Source organism: Mustela nivalis (genome assembly GCF_964662115.1).
Source record: "Mustela nivalis genome assembly, chromosome: 7".
Lineage (NCBI taxonomy): Eukaryota > Metazoa > Chordata > Mammalia > Carnivora > Mustelidae > Mustela > Mustela nivalis.
This window is the reverse complement of record NC_139026.1, coordinates 44,255,419-44,274,940: the sequence shown is the minus strand read 5'-3', so window position 1 is coordinate 44,274,940 and position 19,522 is coordinate 44,255,419. Positions and strand designations below refer to the sequence as shown.

The 19,522-nt window shown below is 36.5% G+C and overlaps 1 protein-coding gene across 1 annotated transcript in view; it reads left to right on the top strand.

Moving 5' to 3' along the window:
* TRHDE (thyrotropin releasing hormone degrading enzyme) overlaps positions 1-19,522 on the top strand; it is a 376,037-nt gene that overhangs the window by 271,683 nt on the left and 84,832 nt on the right. Inside the window, exons 8-10 of the mRNA XM_082742838.1 lie at positions 12,839-12,904; positions 13,533-13,720; positions 18,880-18,968. Of these exons, the coding sequence (XP_082598964.1) occupies positions 12,839-12,904; positions 13,533-13,720; positions 18,880-18,968 (343 nt within the window). The remainder of the gene's footprint in view (positions 1-12,838; positions 12,905-13,532; positions 13,721-18,879; positions 18,969-19,522) is intronic.

Genomic DNA, 19,522 nt, shown 5'->3' with positions numbered 1-19,522 from the left:
ACCCTCAGATTGTTTTTGAGAGTCCATAGTCTCTCATGATTCACCTCCCCTTCCAATTTCCCCCAATTCCCTTCTTCTCTCTAACTCCCCATGTCCTTTATGCCATTTGTTATGCTCCACAAATAAGTGAAACCATATTTAAATTGTATCTGTGAAATTTTTAGACACCTTTGGTTGACGAGTGGATATATTTGTATGTGGATATGTGTGCAAACATACACCAGTCTCTAAATTTGCATTGCTATGGGTACACCGAACTGCAAAGTGTCTCTCACTCCTTGAGGACTGTACCAATTGATTAGATCGCTAGTGCAGGATACGGTAAACTTGCTTCCCAGGCATCTGTTTCCCTGACCTGTTATAATGCCTACGTCAGCAGTTTTCTTTCTTTTCCTCTGTTAATTTCTTTTTCTTTTCCTTTATTGTTCTCTTTTCAGAACCTTCATGTAATAGCCTAGAACCACATATCTGGCAATGTTGTAAGTTTTGATGCAAAAAGAACCTTACTGAGTTGGGAAGGTGGTTTTTCTCATTACTCATGTTTCCTTAACTGCTTGGTGATGCTATTATATAGGTTAATACTGGGTGTGCCATAATATATTTAGTTTTTTCCTTGTTTGTGAACATCCAGATCACTTTCCAGTTTCTGTTAAATGAACAATACTGTCATGGTCTTCAAATGATAGATTTTTCCTATTACATTTTGGTTGTCTCTTCATATCCACTTCTGGAATCACATTCTTAATTTTTCTTCCAAAATGTTAAGCCAGTACATAGTAGTAGAAGTAAAGTTTGAAAATTCTCTTTTTATAATGCACTAAGCAAACAGCCTCAGGTCTTACTTTCCAAAATAATTTTCTTACTAATTTCATAAATAAAAAAAAATTACCCAATTGCTATCTCAGTGTTTATGTTTTTTTTTTTTTTTATCACAAATGATGTTGGAAACACTTCATATATTCTCTTGTATTTCACTTTTTCGTGATATAATCACCCACGTTCCTACCCATTTGAAGATTGAAGGTTTACTCCCTTTTTCATAATTTTGTATAAATGACTATACAGTAAAAATAATAAACCATAACATATTTACTACACATTATTTTTTCTCCATGATTCTAAGTATCTTAGTATTATGGTGAAAAAGCCCATGTTATAAATTAGTGGCTTAGGAGGAGTGCTAAAGACCTAAGTTATATATTTGGAAAATGCCTTACAAAAGGTTCAAGTCTATTCAAAACATTTGGCTCAGGGGGTTAAAGCCTCTGCCTTTGGCTCGGGTCATGATTCCAGGGTCCTGGGATCGAGCCCCACATTGGACTTTCTGCTCAACAGGAGCCTGCTTCCTTCTCTCTCTCTCTCTGCCTCCTTGTGATCTCTGTCTGTCAAATAAATAAATAAAATCTTTAAAACAACAACAACAGCAACAACACAAACCCATTTGGTCTACCTCTGGTTTTTTTCGTCCATGGAGGAGGGGGATCCGTGCTAGTATGACACACAAAGAAATGGCGATGTTCATTTGTCATCCTGAATCTCATTGCCTCTTGCAATCAGGCTCTTATAGTCACTTGTTCTTTCCTGCTCAAGGTCTCTCCCTGTGATTATTTCACAGATCATTTTTTTTCCCCTGAAACCTAGCTCATTATAGTGCTAAGATTTTTCCTTAATGCTTTGTGCTAATAAACCAAAATTCTGATTTCACTTCCTGCACCAGCTGTGCTTTGTTTTAGACCCACAGCACACGTTGCTCCCCTATCAGGCATGTTCGGTTATTCATTTATTCCACACAAACTTATTATATACCCACTTTATGTCAGACACTGTGGTAAGTACCGAGTGTTCAGGGCATGCCGCCCCCAGCAGAGATGGCCCCTGATCTCACAAATCATATGTAACAGGATAAGATTGACCCTAAACAGGAAAAAAGCAAATACATATATATTTACTAAATGCGAGAAATGCTGGGAAGGAAGAAAATAGAATGCTGTGAGGGAACATATGGGCAGATGGGTCAGGCAATTTTAGATTGGGCGCTCAGGAACTCCTTAAGAAGAAGGCATCCATACTGAGGTCTGCAGGCCAAGAGAAACCTGGGGGAGGAAGGAGATCATTCTGGAAAGGGCTTGTGCAAAGGGCTGAGGCCAAGGACTGAGCAACTTCTAGGGAAAGAACGAAGCTGGTGTGGCTCAGCCGAGTCAGTCAGGAGAGAGAAGGTGGGAGAGGAAGGCCAGAAGTAGTCACGCAGTACCAAGTGCTAAGAAGGCTGGATTTTATTCTGAGTGCAGCGGGCTGCTATTAAACAGTTTTAAACTGGGATGTGATGTGGTTCTATTTATATTTAAAATAGTTATTTGGCAACTTATAATAATACACGGGGAGTGGGGCAATCAGCATACCAAGACAGGAATCGGGTAATAAAATTAGGAAGATATTTGAAGAGTCAGGTGAGAGGTGATGGCAACATAAATAGTCAGTAAATACACAGAGACGTGGATTCACAATGTTTTTTGAAGGTCCCGTGGAGGGATCTGGGGATAGATGGGGTAAAGGGTATGTATGAGAGGTGAGGAAGAGGGGGGACCTGAGAATGTTTCGGGGGCAAAGGCCAGGAAACAAGCCCTGCGGGTCTTGAACAACTGGAGGCTGAGAGAAGGGGAGGGTCCCAAGGCTAGAGATGGAGATGCGGCAGCAGGAGAGGCAGGCAGGGCACCAAGAGTGTGGTGTCACCCAAGTCAAGAAGAAAGCTTATTTCAAGAAAGTGATCGATGAGGTTAAATGCAACTGAGCGGTGGAGTAAAGACTGAAAAGTGTTTCTTTTGGCAGCTTGCCAATTTATTGATTATCTCTGGAATGGCTTAAAGAGTGCATGGGTTGTTTTTTTTTTTTAATTTTTTATTTTTTATAAACATATATATATATATATTTTATATTTTTATCCCCAGGGGTACAGGTCTGTGAATCACCAGGTTTACACACTTCACAGCACTCACCAAAGCACATACCCTCCCCAATGTCCATAATCCCACCCCCTTCTCCCAAACCCCTCACCTACCAAGGAGTGCGGTTTCAATACCATGGAGTGCATGGGTTTTTGTCTGAGTGGAAATAGGCCTGGAGAGTAAAATTTAAAGAAATTTGCCAAGGAAAGAGATCAGAAAACCAGGGTAGGTTGTTAGAGGAGGATAAGGCTAAAGAAAGTTTTTGTTTTGTTTCGTTTTTAAAGATGGGGGACCGTGGATGTGAGGGCGATCTGGCTGCGACATCTGTCACCCCATTGATCGCCAGGGTTGATTCGGCTGATCTGGCTGTCTAGGCAGGTATCCCCTTCCTCCCTCACCACTCCATGTGCGTCCCTCCCGAAGCTGCGCACTCGGTCAAGAGGACGACCTTCCCAGATAGAGGAGAGGACCGTTCTTCGGTCAAGGGTATACGAGTAGCTGCGCTCCCCTGCTAGAACCCCCAAACAAGCTCTCAAAGATGGGGGACCGTTGTACAAATTAGGCTGGTGGAGAAGGCGTCAGGAGAGGAAAAGCTTAATGGACAGAAACTAGAGAAGTGACTGGGACGTTTGTCCTTGCGAAGGTAAAGTAATTGGTCTCTGATAAGAGATACACCAGTAAATTTAGGGATTTGGAAATGGGAACATGAGGGAGTTCCTTTCTGATGAATTCTATTTTTTTCTTTTTTTTTTTTTTTTTTAAAGCAAAGTCAGTAGCTAAAATTGGGGGGTAAGCCTGGGCAGGAAAGAGGTTTGGAGATTGAAGATTGGGAAGAGTAGATGGCATGACTGTTGTATTGAGTGCCTATTTGAGTTTGGGAATTATGAATTTATAATACAACCAAACTATTCAATCGCATTATTCTCTCCCATGATGCTCAGCGGCATGGTGCAGGTTTAGAGAAGGCACATGCTTGGGTTCATCCAGGACTGGGGTTTTGCCAACTAGTAAACCTAAAGGATAGCACTGCAAAGGAGATGAGCCAGTTTGCTATGAACCGGTTAAGATGAGCTATGCAATATAAGCTAGATAATCAGGGGACTAAAACCAGAAAGGATCTGATAGACTAATAGCTGTCATTGATAAACAGTGTATTAACAAGTATATATGATTTTAACACTGACTAGAAGAGATCCCCCATGCTTCTGAGCATATGGGAAATTCAATCTGTGCTTATTGATATTAATATGAGGATATTCCAGGGGACTTTTTCAGTCCGGAATGTGTGGTGAAGAACCCTTTGTTCTCTTCCACACGGACACGCACTCCTGTTGGTTTCTTGGTGTGGGTTGATTAGTGAGTGGGAAAGAAGTGAGAGAGCACATGTTGCTTGAGTGTTTGCTATATATCTTGACCAAGCCTTGTCTTTCTGGTCACCTGAATAGTAGTGTTTTTGCAGCTTCATGCCAACTTAGGTATGGCTATTTTGTGTTGAAGTCCCTAATTAGTGCCCTTATTCCATGAGCCACCCAAGTCATAAACAGTCAGTGGCTTGTCACCTGAGTAGAGCTCTGTGAAAAATAGGGCGCTAGACTGCACAACTCAGGAGTCCTCCTAGTTTCTTTTTCCAGACCCAGGAGGGGGAAGGTTTCTAAGCATTCCTCAAACCTAAAAAAACGTTGGCCTCAATTTTTTTCTTGCATTTTTACTTTTTTTAAAAATTAAAAAAAAGGTCCCTCTAAGCACTAACTTTCTTCCAGTTAGTCCGTATCATTTCCCTTCCTTAGCCTCTAGAATATTTTGACTGCTCTTGGACGTGAGAGCAAAAATATTGACTCTAGAGGTATTTTCCCCTTGCACTTGGTCTTATAATAACTAATGTTCCTTGGGTTTTTGTGTGGCAGGCATTTTTCTAAGTGCTTTTCTTGTTCTATGTCATTTTCTGTGCACTGTTTTCCTAAGTAGGTACTATATTATCTATCCTTTCCAGCTGAAAAAATTGAAGTTTAGAGATAATAGAAAAATTACTCAAGATCACATGACTGATAAGGATCAGCCTAAATTTCTGTTTAGTTTTCTAAATACACACATGCTTCTATCTTAATTGAATTGCATTTTTTTTCCCCTCAACTAGTCACCAGGGCTAGGGCTGGTTAAGAAAAGGAGTGGAAGTGGAGGGAGCTCCACGTACATGCTCCACAGTCCATGGGCATCTTGATTTACAAAAGGCAATGTATTTTTACCAGTCAGGATATAGTTTATCTATTTCATGAGCTTGTTGTGGTCAAAGTCCTTTACCAGGGCATTCAGGAAAGGCATTCAGTTTTGCAAATAGATTCATTTTATGTCTCAGTAATATTTCAAGCTAGTGGCAGAAGGGAGAGGGGGGGACATTTTAGTACCCCAGAACACCCCTATAGACTTACATTCACATTATTTTACTGACAGGTGTAAGACCTGTCAGCTTGCTCTGGAATGCACAAATTCAGCGGTGGCGATATCCCTCACACCTCTCGTGATGCTTCTGCCTGTGAAGGCATTGATGGTATGATGTGTAATTGCTAAGTAAGAGATCTGTGAAAACAAAGCTGATATGAGAACTTGCCATTGCCTGTGATTTAAAACAAACAAACACCAACAAACAAATCTTTTATGTACCAGCAAGTTGTTTTGATTTAAGATTTTCTGATTTTCTGGTATACTTCGCAACTCCTAAAGAACATATGCTGATTTTACAAAATTATCCTCATTAGGTGGTTAGTGGATTTTTTGGAACATGTAAAATACCTTTTTGTTCTTAGAGAAATATCTCAATTCTCCTGTATGTAAGTAAGCAACGTGTAATGGTAAATCTAGGTCAAATGCACATTAAAAAAATAAAAATAAAAAATGCATGCAAACAGTGGCATAATTGATTTTGTTCTATCTAGTCGAATAATTTTCTTTCCTAAATACCGCTTCTTTTTTACTGTGTCTGGTAGACAGACACTCATGTACCTTGAAAACTTTAGTATTGGTGCCTCTTTTATTGGGCTTCCTCCTTAGAAACTTGTTATAATTTAACAGTCAAGGTTTAACAATTATTGATACCTTTTCATCCTTGGTTCCTGGCTAATAGAATAAAATGTAAACATTCTTTGATTTTGCATAATGCTTTTCCAGTGCTCTGCTTCTCATTTTTATTTAATTTCATAATCTACAGCCATGTTTCAGATAAAAAACAAAATAACATCTCGATCTGTAGTTGATCTTTCTTGTGTGTGTTAGTTGGTCTTCTGTCACTCGTTTGGTCTCCTTGCTACTGTTTCTCAAGGTCAGAGAATGTAGAAACATTTCTGAAGTGCATGGCCCAGGCTTCAGATGGGGTTTTTCCAACCCTTCTGTGACATTGCTTTGATCTGACAGCCTTTAATCTGCTTTCTTATTGTCCATGGATTCCTTTAACATCACCCAACTCTAGTAACGCATACACTCACAAGTATTTAAGTTTTGAGCTTTAGGTTTCTAGTTTAAAAGCCCCTGCTCTAGAAGCTTTTTTTTTTTTATATTTAAAATATATTTATTGAGTACTTGAGATATTACATGATATTACATTAATCCTTTATGAGAATATAAAAATTAGAGGAAATGCTATGTCAAATAACTCACAATTGATAATCAGTACCAAATGACAAAAATAATGTAAATATAATTGCTGAAAGTAGATTTAATGTGCACCTGTAACAGAATTATAAATAATTATTTGTTTTCAAATTCATATATGATATCATGTGTTCTGGGTTGAACCACTTTTTAGACTTTTCAAGAAAGTTAATACATGTACTAGCCCTGATATATAGTTAGTGCTCAATAATTAGATCTAAAATATAAATAAAGACTATCTTTTTTTTAAATTTTATTTTTTATAAACATATAATATATTTTTATCCCCAGGGGTACAGGTCTGTGAATCGCCCGGTTTACATACTTCACAGCACTCATCAAAGCACATACTCTCACCAAACACACTCACCAAAGCATACCATACCAAAGCATACCATACCAAAGCATGCCAGACCAAAGCATACCATACCAAAACACTCACCAAAGCACATACCCTCCCCAATGTCCATAATCCCACCGCCCCTTCTGCCAACCCTCCTCCCCCCAGCAACCCTCAGTTGTTTTGTGAGATTAAGAGTCACTTATGGTTTGTCTCCCAAATCATAAGAATCACTTATGGTTTGTCTAGAAGCTTTTTTTTTTTTTTTTTTTTAAGACAAGAGTTTAACATAGGTTTGTTTTTATTATTGTTACTCTCTGTGCATTCCTGTCTATGGAAGTTTTATACTTTTTCTCCAGTCTTCTTGTCTGCCTCTTTTTTCCTTTTTAAACCTAAGTATCTACCTCCTTCCCCTCATACCTACTGTTTCTAATACCGTGAAACCCTAGATTTATGCAGTAAAACTGGGTGTCCTTTGCTTTTCATTTTGTATAAGTTGTGTGAGAACATTTCTATTTTTCATTCCGAGGTTAACAAGAAAACTTAAGATGTTTGTGTTTGTTTTGATTATATCCCCTATTAGTGTTGTAACAGTCAGGGTTTTGGGTTGCAAGCAATAGAAACAAAGTTTGGCCAATCAGGCAAAAAAAAAAAAAAAAAAAAAAATTGCTGGAAGGGTGTAGGTCAGTAGCCTTTGGAAGCATTGGGAATGCTGGAGCACCAGGCTTGCAAAATGGGTAGTAGGAACTAAGAGAAACTAAGAAATTAAGAAAGCTAGCCAAGGGCTTGCCACAGGAGTGGTTAGTTTAACTGCTACCGTTAATGTGGCTACCTGTTCCTTCTTCTTTGCATCGATCTGGCAGGATTCACAGTCCTGCGCTGAAGTATCTACTTATCTGAGGCCAGGGCACGCGTACATACTTTAGCTGTCAGGGAAAGGGGAGAAGGAGGGATTTACTCTTTTGTCCCTTCCATTGAGAGTGGGAGGCAGAGCCCTCACCTTCCTGCAGGATTCTATGGTGAGTTATTGTCCCCATATAAACGTGGTGTTTAAATGCTGGAAAGCCAAAAGAATGACAAATGCTTACTACACATTTTTTGAGGTACAATTATTCTTAATAGAAAGGAACAATATTTCAAATTCCTGCTTCAGCCTTCTTGTCACATAGTCAGAAAAATCGATGCCTGGATTTACCTGGCATTTCCCAGGCTAGTCTTACGGGTAGAAGGGCTCCTACTTGCCAGTATCACTGAGGCCCAGACTTGCCTCTCTTCTGTCATTGGAGAAAACCTAGCACCGAGCCGGCCTTGAGCTGTCCCAAAACAATACCCCCTAAGAGCTTCATCAGCAGATTTCAGCTGGAGCCCGTGATACAATTCTGACAAGTGGGAAACACGGAGAGTCTGATGCAGCAACTGAAAGGAAGTTTCTCAGAAAGAAATTCTGTCTCTTTCCTCTGTGCAATGTCCTGTCTGAATGTGATGGCTGGGATTGCTTGTGCCATCCAGCCTCAAACCCAAGCAGGGAGACAAAACACAAGGAACGGCAAGGCCAAACAATTTCTGGAGAAAAAAATTGCGGCTGTCTTACCTTCTTATAATAGGAAGAATAAATCTTGTCATTATAAAGGTTATTCTAGGATGGATTTTTTTTTTATAATTTGCAGCTAAACACAAATAAACCAGCCCATATATCTTTGGATTTTATTAAACTGTCCTTCTGTGTCCTGAGGAATAAATCCTTTGTGCAGTTAGTCCTCTTTTTTAACATGCTAAGGGACCCATTAGTAGGAGAGCATAATTATTCCATATAAACATGTTAAAAGATAATAGTGCTTTACCTCCTCAGATCATTTTTTCCTTTTCTCCTGTTTACTTAGTAGTCCCATTGGCTTTTGTACATGCAAAATTGTGGATCATGTCACTTGTTAGCAAAGAAAGTAAAATAAAAATGGCCTCCTACCCAATCATTTGGTCTTTCAATGACATCACATGCAATTGTATATATCAATGCAAGTTATAGACCTGGCATATATGCACTGAAATAAGAAATTGTGTCCTGTGCTAGTGTTTAAATAAGACATTTTGGAGGAATCTGATGGATATGAGAAACGTCTTTTAACTGCACTGTCAGTTGTTAACTGAAAAGCATGATGAATAAGGAAAGTCAAAAATCACACAAATATATTCAGCATTTGCTGTGTACTGGGCTGGGCACAGAGATGTCAGCTAAACAGTGGTCAAGAGGAGCAACAGGGAGGGGCTTTACTCCCATGGAGTTTACAGAGTATATGGGTGGTTAAAGTGATGAACAAGCAATTATAACACAGTGTGATAGATGCTCTTATATGGTGCAATGTGTGAGAATATGAGAGGGGTATGTAACTCAGGACGGTCTGGGAATGGCCAAGAAAGAATCTCTGGGAAGAATTTATCAAGCCTGAGTCCCGGAGCTTGAAGTAGAGCATATGTGGAGAAGGGCTTGTGCAGGGGACTAGAAGGAAAGAGTATGCACAGGCATGGGTAGAGAGCGGAGCGACAGAGTGACAGTTGGGCTGGCAGAAATACAGAGGGACCGTTCCTTTAGGGTGTTCGGACTGTCTTCTGAATGCAGCAGGGATCCATGTGTGCATCTGATGAAAGCTCTTGTGGCTGCACGGGAGAGACACCATCTGAAAGGGACAGAGCAGTGATGGTCTTAGTCATCTAGAGAGGCTGTCAGACAGGTGGAGGGAAAGGGGAACCTGGAGGGAAGATTTCCAATGTAGATCATTACTTGAATGTGGTAGAAAGGGAAAGAGAGGCACCCAAGAAGCCTCCTTGGTTGAGGTGGTTGGAAGGCCATCGCTGGGGAAGGATTGCCAAAAGGAGCTAATGCTGGGGAGGACAATGAGTTCAGCTCTTAGTTAGTTGTCTGTGGGGCATCTAGCAGACATTGGATTTGGGTCAGCAGCGGTGTGCACAGGAATGGCATTTGGACATGGGCCAGAGTCTCTGAGTTCTAGTGTTCTGATTTATTAGATGATGATGATGATATCTATCTCATAAATGTCCTGGGATTGAATGGGATAAAAGAAAGCAACTCACACAATGCTACAAAAGAGACAGATATTGTTTTCATGTGTTCTTTGGTTATTATCCTCAGTGATGCTTTTCCTTCTGTTACTCTAACAGGTAGCCTAAGTGATTAAAAAGCCTATGACAACTGATGTCTGTTGAATACTTACTGGGTACTAGACACTTTTTGCTCTTCTAATACTGTACAGATATTAAATCATTTATTCCTTAACCTAATTCTATAAAAAAAAAATCATTCATTCCTTAGCATAACTCATACCCAAAGAGATTAAGCAACTTGCCAAAATCAAGTAACTAGAGAGCATTGGGGTGCAGATTTGGACAAAGGCAGTCAGAATCCCATTCTTGTACTTTAGGGATGAGAATATACTTTGGCTAAATAGGCCTTTAACTTTTAATCAGTTTATAATGTTGGTTTGATCCCTTAAGAATATTCTAGTGGTCATCTATGGTTGTTTTTTTTCCCCCCTTTTCAACAACTCTTCTGTTTCTGAAATTCTTTGTATGGTTAATATTAAAAAATTCTTCTATTTTGTATCATAATGTCAAATCTACTGCTAATTGACTTTCATACACATACATATAAACATAAATTTACATTTCAGATTCATAACTCCAGCCATTTTCATATTCATCGGCTTGTAGGCTTGAAAGGAATTTAAAATCTTATTTAATTACACAGCAAATGTTTAAATTCATCTTGTCAAGTAGTTTTTGTACCAAGATTTCTACAGTTTCAGTCCCAGAAACCGTCCTCCACAAATCCCATCTCCGTGTCTGCCATTGTTCTTAGTCTCCCCGCACCATTCCCCAGCATGTGAAAGCTACCAGCACATGCAAAGTACACCATACCTTTTGTGGAAAGAATGAATAAATAAATAATTGATTATCAGAAAAACCATATTTACTATTCTGTAAGTTTCTTTGTAATTCAGCAAGGACAAAACACAATTTCTTTAACTTAAAATATGACTATTTTCATGTAAGAGGAAGGCTAAGATAATTAAGGAAAACACTTGGGGTTTTCTCAGTTTTTGAAAAACAAGAGTTGACTTATGTAGAATTCCAGTAACACCCGAAAATTGGGACTGCTGGGAATCCAAGCAGATGCTTTTTGCCCTGACTTCCGAGGCAAGCAAGTTGGAACTGCTTCCTAAGCCTGGATAATTGCCCTTTCAGCTTGCTTGAAATGTAAATTTGAACTTTATTCTGAATTGGGGAGGGAACCAAGAGTTCGAGTTGATGATCAATATTGGGCCAAAGTCAACTTGTATCTTGAACAGTTGGATTTTTATGATCTGTCTGTGAAGAGAATCCTGTAGTTAGGTATTGGACTTTTCAAAGTCCATGGGGTATTTCTTTGTTCCCTCTTTAGGATTATCCTAGCAGCATATCCATAAACCAAACCCAATAAATAAATAGTTCTAATGTTGATACTTCTAAAAAAAATCACGTACTAAAATAAACCCCAAATTTGTGTTTCATAATTCCTATTGTTCCCAGATTTATTCATTTAGGTGCCGAAAAAGCATGAAAGATAATGCTGATAGTTAAATCTGAAATACTTTATTTTAATCCTGGTCTCCAAGTTCTAATGGAAAATGACTCATATGGCATATTCAAAACCAAAAGTAGAGTTCAGATTGGTTATTTGGGGTTATATTTTTTCATTAAAGTTATTCATAATCCCTGATGACGATGATGAATTTGTGGTTGCTAAGTTAGTGTTGGGCATTGCATCTTTAGAATCTGATTAAGTGGGAGTTGCCATTTTCTGGGCTGTGAGTTGCCAACGAAGCTGAATCTGTCACAGGTGCTACAATTTGTATTTCAGAAAAACGTCTTCCCCAAGTTTAATTATCCCTAAAGTATTCTACTCTACACAAAGTACTGAAGAGAGTCAGCATTTTTTTTTTCATTTTCAGTACTGTGATGTAAATTAGGATTTTGTTTACTACCTACATGTTGTAGAGATGAAGGAATTTCAAATTGAGGAGACTCTCTGTTTTATAACATAAAACACTATTTCCTATTCATTTTTCCACTTTGATGTTGAAAAAGAATAACACCAACTGGCCGTAACCAAATCACGTATCCACAGTGACACAGACCATGCTTCATAGAAGGGAGCAGGCATAGGTAGATAGAAAGTGTGTAGGTTTAACTACTAATGGTGGAAACTGGGAAGTGAAAAACCGGACCCTCAAAAATATTAAATAAATTTAGGATTAACTTTTCCTTATTAAGTATTAATATGTGTTTCAAGCTCATGGAAATAAGTATGTGTCCTTTTTTGTATTAGGTAGCCTGTCCCTTGCAGAGAGACTAGGGAACTGGACAGCTTGTGGATATAGTCATGACTCTTTTAGCAAAGCGATTCCTCTTCATGTTGGCATATATCAGTCGGGTCTCTGTTGTTGTTTTTACTTTTCCGTAAAACAGAATTTGTTTTTTTCAACATTTCAACAGGAAAGTCTGATGGGGAAGTTTCTCCTAAATGTATCATTGCAGAGGTTGTTTCTTTACAATTGCCTGAGGTTGATTTGTTAAATTAGAGGAAGGTCTTTGACGCTGGAAATCCACGGGAAGTGATTATGGCTACGAACATATTTTTTAAGAGACCAGTATTGTTTGATGAGTGAAGAAATGTGTGACAGTTAAAGCTCTTCAGGATATTGTAAAATGAAATTTTTCATCTTTTTCCACATTTTTCTCCTTGTCTTTGTAGTAATGTAATTCTAACAAATAGAAATTATTAATTGAATTGAGAAATATATGTGTTTCCTGGAAATTGCTTAGCCTCTGAGTTGTAATTTTAATTTTATATTCTTTGTAGGATTATTTAACCATTCATAAGTATGGCAATGCAGCCAGAAACGATCTCTGGAATACACTGTCAGAGGTAAAGTATAGGAAGCTCGAATAGCAAAACCTTTTCTTGAATATTTGAATTGAGTTTATAAACCATTCGTTTAACTTTTATTGAGACTGACAGTTGTTTTTACTTTTTATATTTTCTCATATTGCTTTATCATTTTATTTTTGGTGTATTACAAAAGTAATGGGGTTTAAAATTACTTAAAGTACAAATGGTAGTAAAAAAGTACCTTGCCTCCTCTCAAACAAGACAATACTGAAATACAACATTCCTATGGTGTCAGATATTCATGTTTGAGAGAAATATTGAAGTTAAAGTAGTTTTTTTCTATAAGTGAATAACAAATATTTAAATTTGGTACTAGGCATACTGGGGATACTTAATGATGCTACAAGCACTTATTTTAACAATCAGCTATGTTTTATCTCCCATTAAGTAAAAACTTTAATGCTTATAAGGCTTTCCTTTCTCTATATATGCATGAAACTTAAGGCAACAAGATTAATTTTACTAACACGTTATATTAGCTTCACTGATTTTACATGTTTTCATCCTTAAGTAAATCATAAAGGTAAAAATAAAAATGGCTTAATGTTAATTATGTTTATGGTTCATGTTTATGAAACTAATTTATACAATTTGGGTTACAAAGGCTTTAAAACGAAATGGAAAATTTGTAAATATACAAGAAGTAATGGATCAGTGGACACTCCAGATGGGTTATCCTGTTATCACAATCTTGGGAAATTCAACAGCAGAAAATAGAATAATAATTACCCAACAACATTTTATTTATGACATCAGTGCTAAAACTAAAGCACTTGAACTTCAAAATAACAGGTACAGCACTCTTTTACATGAAAAAACAATTGCTTATATTCTTAGGTTTCACTTTGTGTTTTTAGCATTTTAAAAAGGATCCTCTAGCCCAATTATAAAATGTAAGTGAAATATGGTTTTCATTTCTTTATTTACATATGGTGTTTTCATTTTGATTCCTCTTTTACTCCCATTTCCAGATATTTTAACCATCAAAGTGACAGCACACCAAAGTTATTTTGTTTAAGCAGAGTTTAAATTATCATGGTGATTTAGAAAAATATGTGATTTTTTTTACTTTTCCCTGTTTGTTGAATAAAATTCAAAAAAGTTAAGATGCAATGAAGTCAATTAAATGGAATTGAGTAAACTGCGATTTATAAAATAGATGAGAATAGAAACTAACAATCCAGAAAGACTAATTAAAACAAACAAAAACCACCACTAGACTAGTATCTGAGCCAAAGGAACTCAAAGTAGAACCATTTTTAAATGATCTGAGTATCAGTGTTACTTGGCATCAAATTATTTTCTCCTCCCTCATTCCATGTGTAAAACCACTGAACAGACAACATACATAGAATTTTTATTTGTTGTTAAACTTTCTTTTGAAACTCTTATTTAATTACTGAAAACAGCATATAGTGTTTCTTTCCTACTTCACTTTTCCTTACTGTATGGTGGTTTACTAAAGGCTGAGCCAAAGAAAGATAATGGAATGGTTCATTTCATTCTTCAAAAGGTGCCCTAAGAAAAGGTTGGAGTGGGGAGGGGACAGAAGGAATGGAATTTAAAATTAATAAAGTGGGGTGTTTGGATTAGGTTGGTCATGCTGTCTCCCATTACATTACCCGGAGGTGTGAAGCATGAATTGTTTTTGTTTTTGCTTTTGTTCTTGTTTTAATCTCTGAGAGGGACGGAAATCATTCCCAAGTAAGCTAGCTCCAAGATGGGCTATAGGTAGAAGTGACTGAGAAATTCCTGAATGTTTTCTGGTGACTAAATTTGGAACAGCACGGACTTAAATCTCCCGGTCAATATATACGTGGGTCTTCAACAAACTGCCTTTGCAAAGTGGGATTACCCTGCCATACGTCAGGGTCTGACTCTGCCAGTGCTTTCTTTTACCCAGCCTGGGATTCTATAGAGCTGGCAAATGTGGCTTCTCATCCTCCACCCTTTGGCCCCAGGCTAAACCTGCTTAGGCATCAACCCCAGCCTTGCCCGGAAGTACATAAAAACTACTTGACTGCGGCAAAGTTAGAGAGATTTAGGCCATGCCTTTGAGAATGATCAGTTTGACACAAACATCACTGATGCAGAAAAACATAAAGGACCTGCAAATGACAGAACAAATTTTGAACAAAAATATGCTGTCAGCCTGTAACATGCATCAGATGTATGAGCTGTGAGTCTGGCTCTTTTAAAGGCAGAATTTCTCCCAGGCTGCATAAGTATATGTAACGTGAATAGAGCTTTGCTTTCCTTAGAGTTGTAAAATCATATGGATAACGTTGAACCCGGAGAACCTGGTGTATAAAATATTAAGAGTAAGATAAGGCATGGAGTCCCTTTAAGCTCGAAAATTATTTTCTATCTATTTTGGAATAATTGAGCTTGCAGTTAAAAATTTAGTATTCATTTGTGTCTTATTGATCCATTTTATTCACTCTAAGATTGTGGTCAGAGCTTCAATATCATTTCTATTCATCCTTTGTACATAACCTTCCTAGGTCTTTATTGTACAGTGCAAACTGTTGATGCAGTGAGACAGTGCCCACTGGTACCAGAAATCCCATGAGCTGTGGATATTTTCTGAGCCAGTCTCATCAATTCTTTGTCCTGAATTTTGTAAAGGATATCAGAATATCACAACAACATGCCCAAAACATTTTTAATGTATATAGTAATTATATTTTTCATATGGACTAACTGTATTATAGTATAAAAGACTGCTACATAACTAATAATTGCATACAGTTCATTGATATGCAAAAGCGAGTAAGATATTGGCTAGAATTTATGTATTCTGGAAGTTCTGAATTTATGTAGCTTTTTTCTTTTTTTCTTCTTTTTTTTCTTTGTAGCTTTTTTCTTTATGAAGTTAATACATTGCAATGTCAACCATTGTCTCCTCATCTACTTATGGGGTTTCTCGGAGTCCTGTGCTACAGACAATTGTATTTATCTCCACAGTCATAATTCCCTTTGGTTATTGACCTGATGACAGGAATTTCTGTAGAGTTCGTGGTGTCTATGTTAATGCTTCGTTGACATTGGTACCATTTTTAAGAAAGATTTTTCCCTTAAGCTAAAATAAGTACCTATTATTGTCTACCTTAACATGATTACTAGGATAAACATTGTTTTATTATAAAAAACATGAACTACAGAGAGAGCGATAACCCTGGGGAATATTAAAGAAAAATATATCTTAGAGGTCTATTGAAATGCATTTGTGTTTTTGTTTGTTTGTTTGTTTGTTTTTTGGTTTTTTTTCTGCTTAAAATGAGATGACTAAAATTCAACTTAGGTAGCTAAGGACACAATTTAATTTCACAAATGCTTTTTTCTAGTTTTTCTTCAAACATAACCCACTGCAGTCTGAGATTTTCTTTATAGCACACCACGCTTCACTCAACCATGTTTCGTGTCTTCCTCTCTTTTAAGTTCTAACCATCAAGCAAAGAGCTTTCTTTGATTTTTCAAATGAAACTTCAAAATGAAGTTGGGAAAAGACCAGATAGGTGTTGTTTGGAAAGTTATGAAAAACAATATACAGGATTCATAGTATAGCAATTCAGAAATGAATACAAATTTTAGATAGGCTTGGTAATTTGTAATTTTTTATTTTGTTTTTGTGACAATATAAACATTTTAACTGTGTGCATACACGATCATGCAGACGTATACACACACAGACACAGAGTAAAAACATTCTTGGGAAGAATACAGAAGACTATTTCAAAAGTTTTACAAAATGCCCAAGTGTTTGGATCCCAATACTTTATAGTTAACTCTTTTGCATCTGAACAGCTGTGTGATTAAGTGTCTGCCATGCATTAAGTTTCCCATAGGGATGTGGCATTGACTGTAAGCAACACCCAGGTTCTAAGAAGAATTTCTTTTTCTTGTACTTAGGAAACTTTTGCTAAAACTCAAATACTGAAGCATTACCATAGAAATATTATCATTGTTTCTAGTTCTACTATTTAAAAGAATACAGCTTAAATAAATGCAAAAGTATATTTATTTATATTGGGGCAAATAATATTTCACATTTTAAGATCATGCTTTAAAAAGGCACATTTATCCTTGAGGATCTTTAAACATCTTCAATTTTGTTTATTCCTTGCCCTTTAAAGGATACTTGTTTGACTTCTCAATTTAGTTGACCCAACTCCATGTCGAAGATGTGGACCAGAAAGTTAAGTTCATAAAGTTAATCTCGGATTAACTGATTTGGTTCCTTTCATTTTACTTTGGTCTCATCCCATTTGATCCAATTCAATAGCAGTTTCTGGAACGCCTTCCATTTCTAGGTTTTTTCAAGATATTAGGTTTACAAATATGAGCATGTGGTTTAAGAGTCAGACACACAGTTAAGCATTACTGTCTGTTAAATTTTTTTTTTCAATTAATCAAAGAAGAGTCATTATTTTTAGAGAACAACTGTTAAAGAAATATATATCTATTCTCTTTGTCTTTCTTATAGTAATACCATTATTAAATATTTTCCATATTCTTGGTATTATGTGAAGAGGTTGGCAGGCTTTGAATAAGAGCTTACATGGGTTATGTTCATTTATGTCTACTTTAAAAATGATACGTTTGGGTATATAGGTTATTGATTTCCTGACCAACCATGTGGATTCCACTGTGGTGGAGCTTAGTGTCTCCATGTAGTTGGCACTCAAAAATATTTTGCTGATTAAATACAGCATAATATTTTTAAAATTTAGAATTTTAAACACATTATTTTAACTTTACATATCATAGGAGGGCAATTGGTGTAAAATTATTAATTTCTTCCACTCTTCCACTTAGATTTGTTACATTACTGATATTTGTTTATTGTGAATGAGAAACATGAAATGACAAAGTAATTAAATTCCATATAACAGATTTAGAGGAAATGTCTTCTCTTCCCATCCCCCCAAAGCAGATTCATTATATTTGTAATTATATAATCCCTGGTATGTTTCCTGAAAAACTATCAATTCTCTGTTTACTTTCCCAATTATAGAACTCACACAGTGTCTATTCCATAAAATCAAAAATATTTTTCACATACTAGATAATATTGGCTACCCCTGCTGTTAATAGTGCAATGATAAGTCAACATAATTCGGCTGTACTTCATAGAAAGGAACATAAAGTAGTCATTGAACTTATTGTAAGACCATCCAGTTTATCTCTGGGTAGCCATTTGAGATTAAATTGATACTACTCCATATACAAGTGTAAACTTCCATTTTTTTCCTACAAAAAGGCAAATTCTAGAAAATGCTTCTCTTAATAGCTGAGACTCCTGACAGATCCCTGAATGTTGGTTGATGATTTCATACACCAGTTTGGAAATTTCATTTCAGAAAACAGCATTAAAGGTGTACTGCACTAATCTTTATATTGATCTGAATTTTAGGGGAATCTGATTACTTTCACCTTTCATTCCTGCTTTGCTGAATAACTTTAGGTGTGCTGTTTTAACTTTTCTGTAAAATGTGATACTACTGCTTTTTAGGATAGTTAAGTGAATAAACAAGTATAATGTTGAAATGTAAATGCATCAAGCCACTGAAATGTGCATTAATTTAACATAGAAACAAGGAGAAGGGAGTTATTTTGAGACTTTAATCAATATTTGGTGTGGCTCTGATTTACTGATTTTAGCTACTTTTTATTCCATAATGTAAAATGCAAATTTTTTTTCAAGATAAATTGTGTTGTTTAAAGTCTCCCTTTTATATTGAAATTAAAACTCTTATAGGCTAAGTCTGCTTAGTGGCATTGTAGAAGTGAATTCATCTTCTTGACTTACTCCTTACTTTTGTAAGTGGGGGATTTTTAATTTTCCCCTAAAGAGAATAATGGAAATCATCCAGAAGGTGCATAGCAAATGTTGTTTGTTTATTTGTTATAACCAATTTTATTCTTAAAGCTTCTATTATATTTTGCAGTTATCTGTGGCAGATTCCACTAACTATTGTGGTAGGAAATAGAAGCCATGTGTCTTCAGAAGCAATTATTTGGGTGTCTAACAAATCAGGTAAAATATATATGCTCCCCTCAGGAACTATTTGGTTTCAGATAATTGTTTAGCAACTTAACCTCTGGTTTCAGCCTTTATAAAAATGTGAATGAAGACAAATTAGAAAGAGAATATAGAAGAATGATAATCACCTCTACAAAATTAAGTATAGTATAGTTTAAGTCTAATTTTCATATGCCTATATAATTCTTAAGTTTCTTTGGGTCATTGGTGGTAAAGAGAAAATTTAAAACAAAACATTGATAGTACTTTTAGCTGTTTTAAACTGTATCATTTTCTAATGCCAAATGTAATTAAATTATAATTATAAACTCCCCATAGAACAGTATGCCAAATAATGAAACAGAGGTCACCATTTTCAATTCCATTTTCCTGCTATTTTCTTTTTGCCACACTGGCTCTTTAAAGAATGGACAAGGCGATATTCTCCATAAAATTAGATAATTATAGGCACAGAAGGGAGGGGCCCTGATAGGTCATCAAAGCATCACCTAAACTAGGGTCAATTCTCAAGCAGTAGAGAAAGATGAGATTCTATTCTGTTTCTAAAA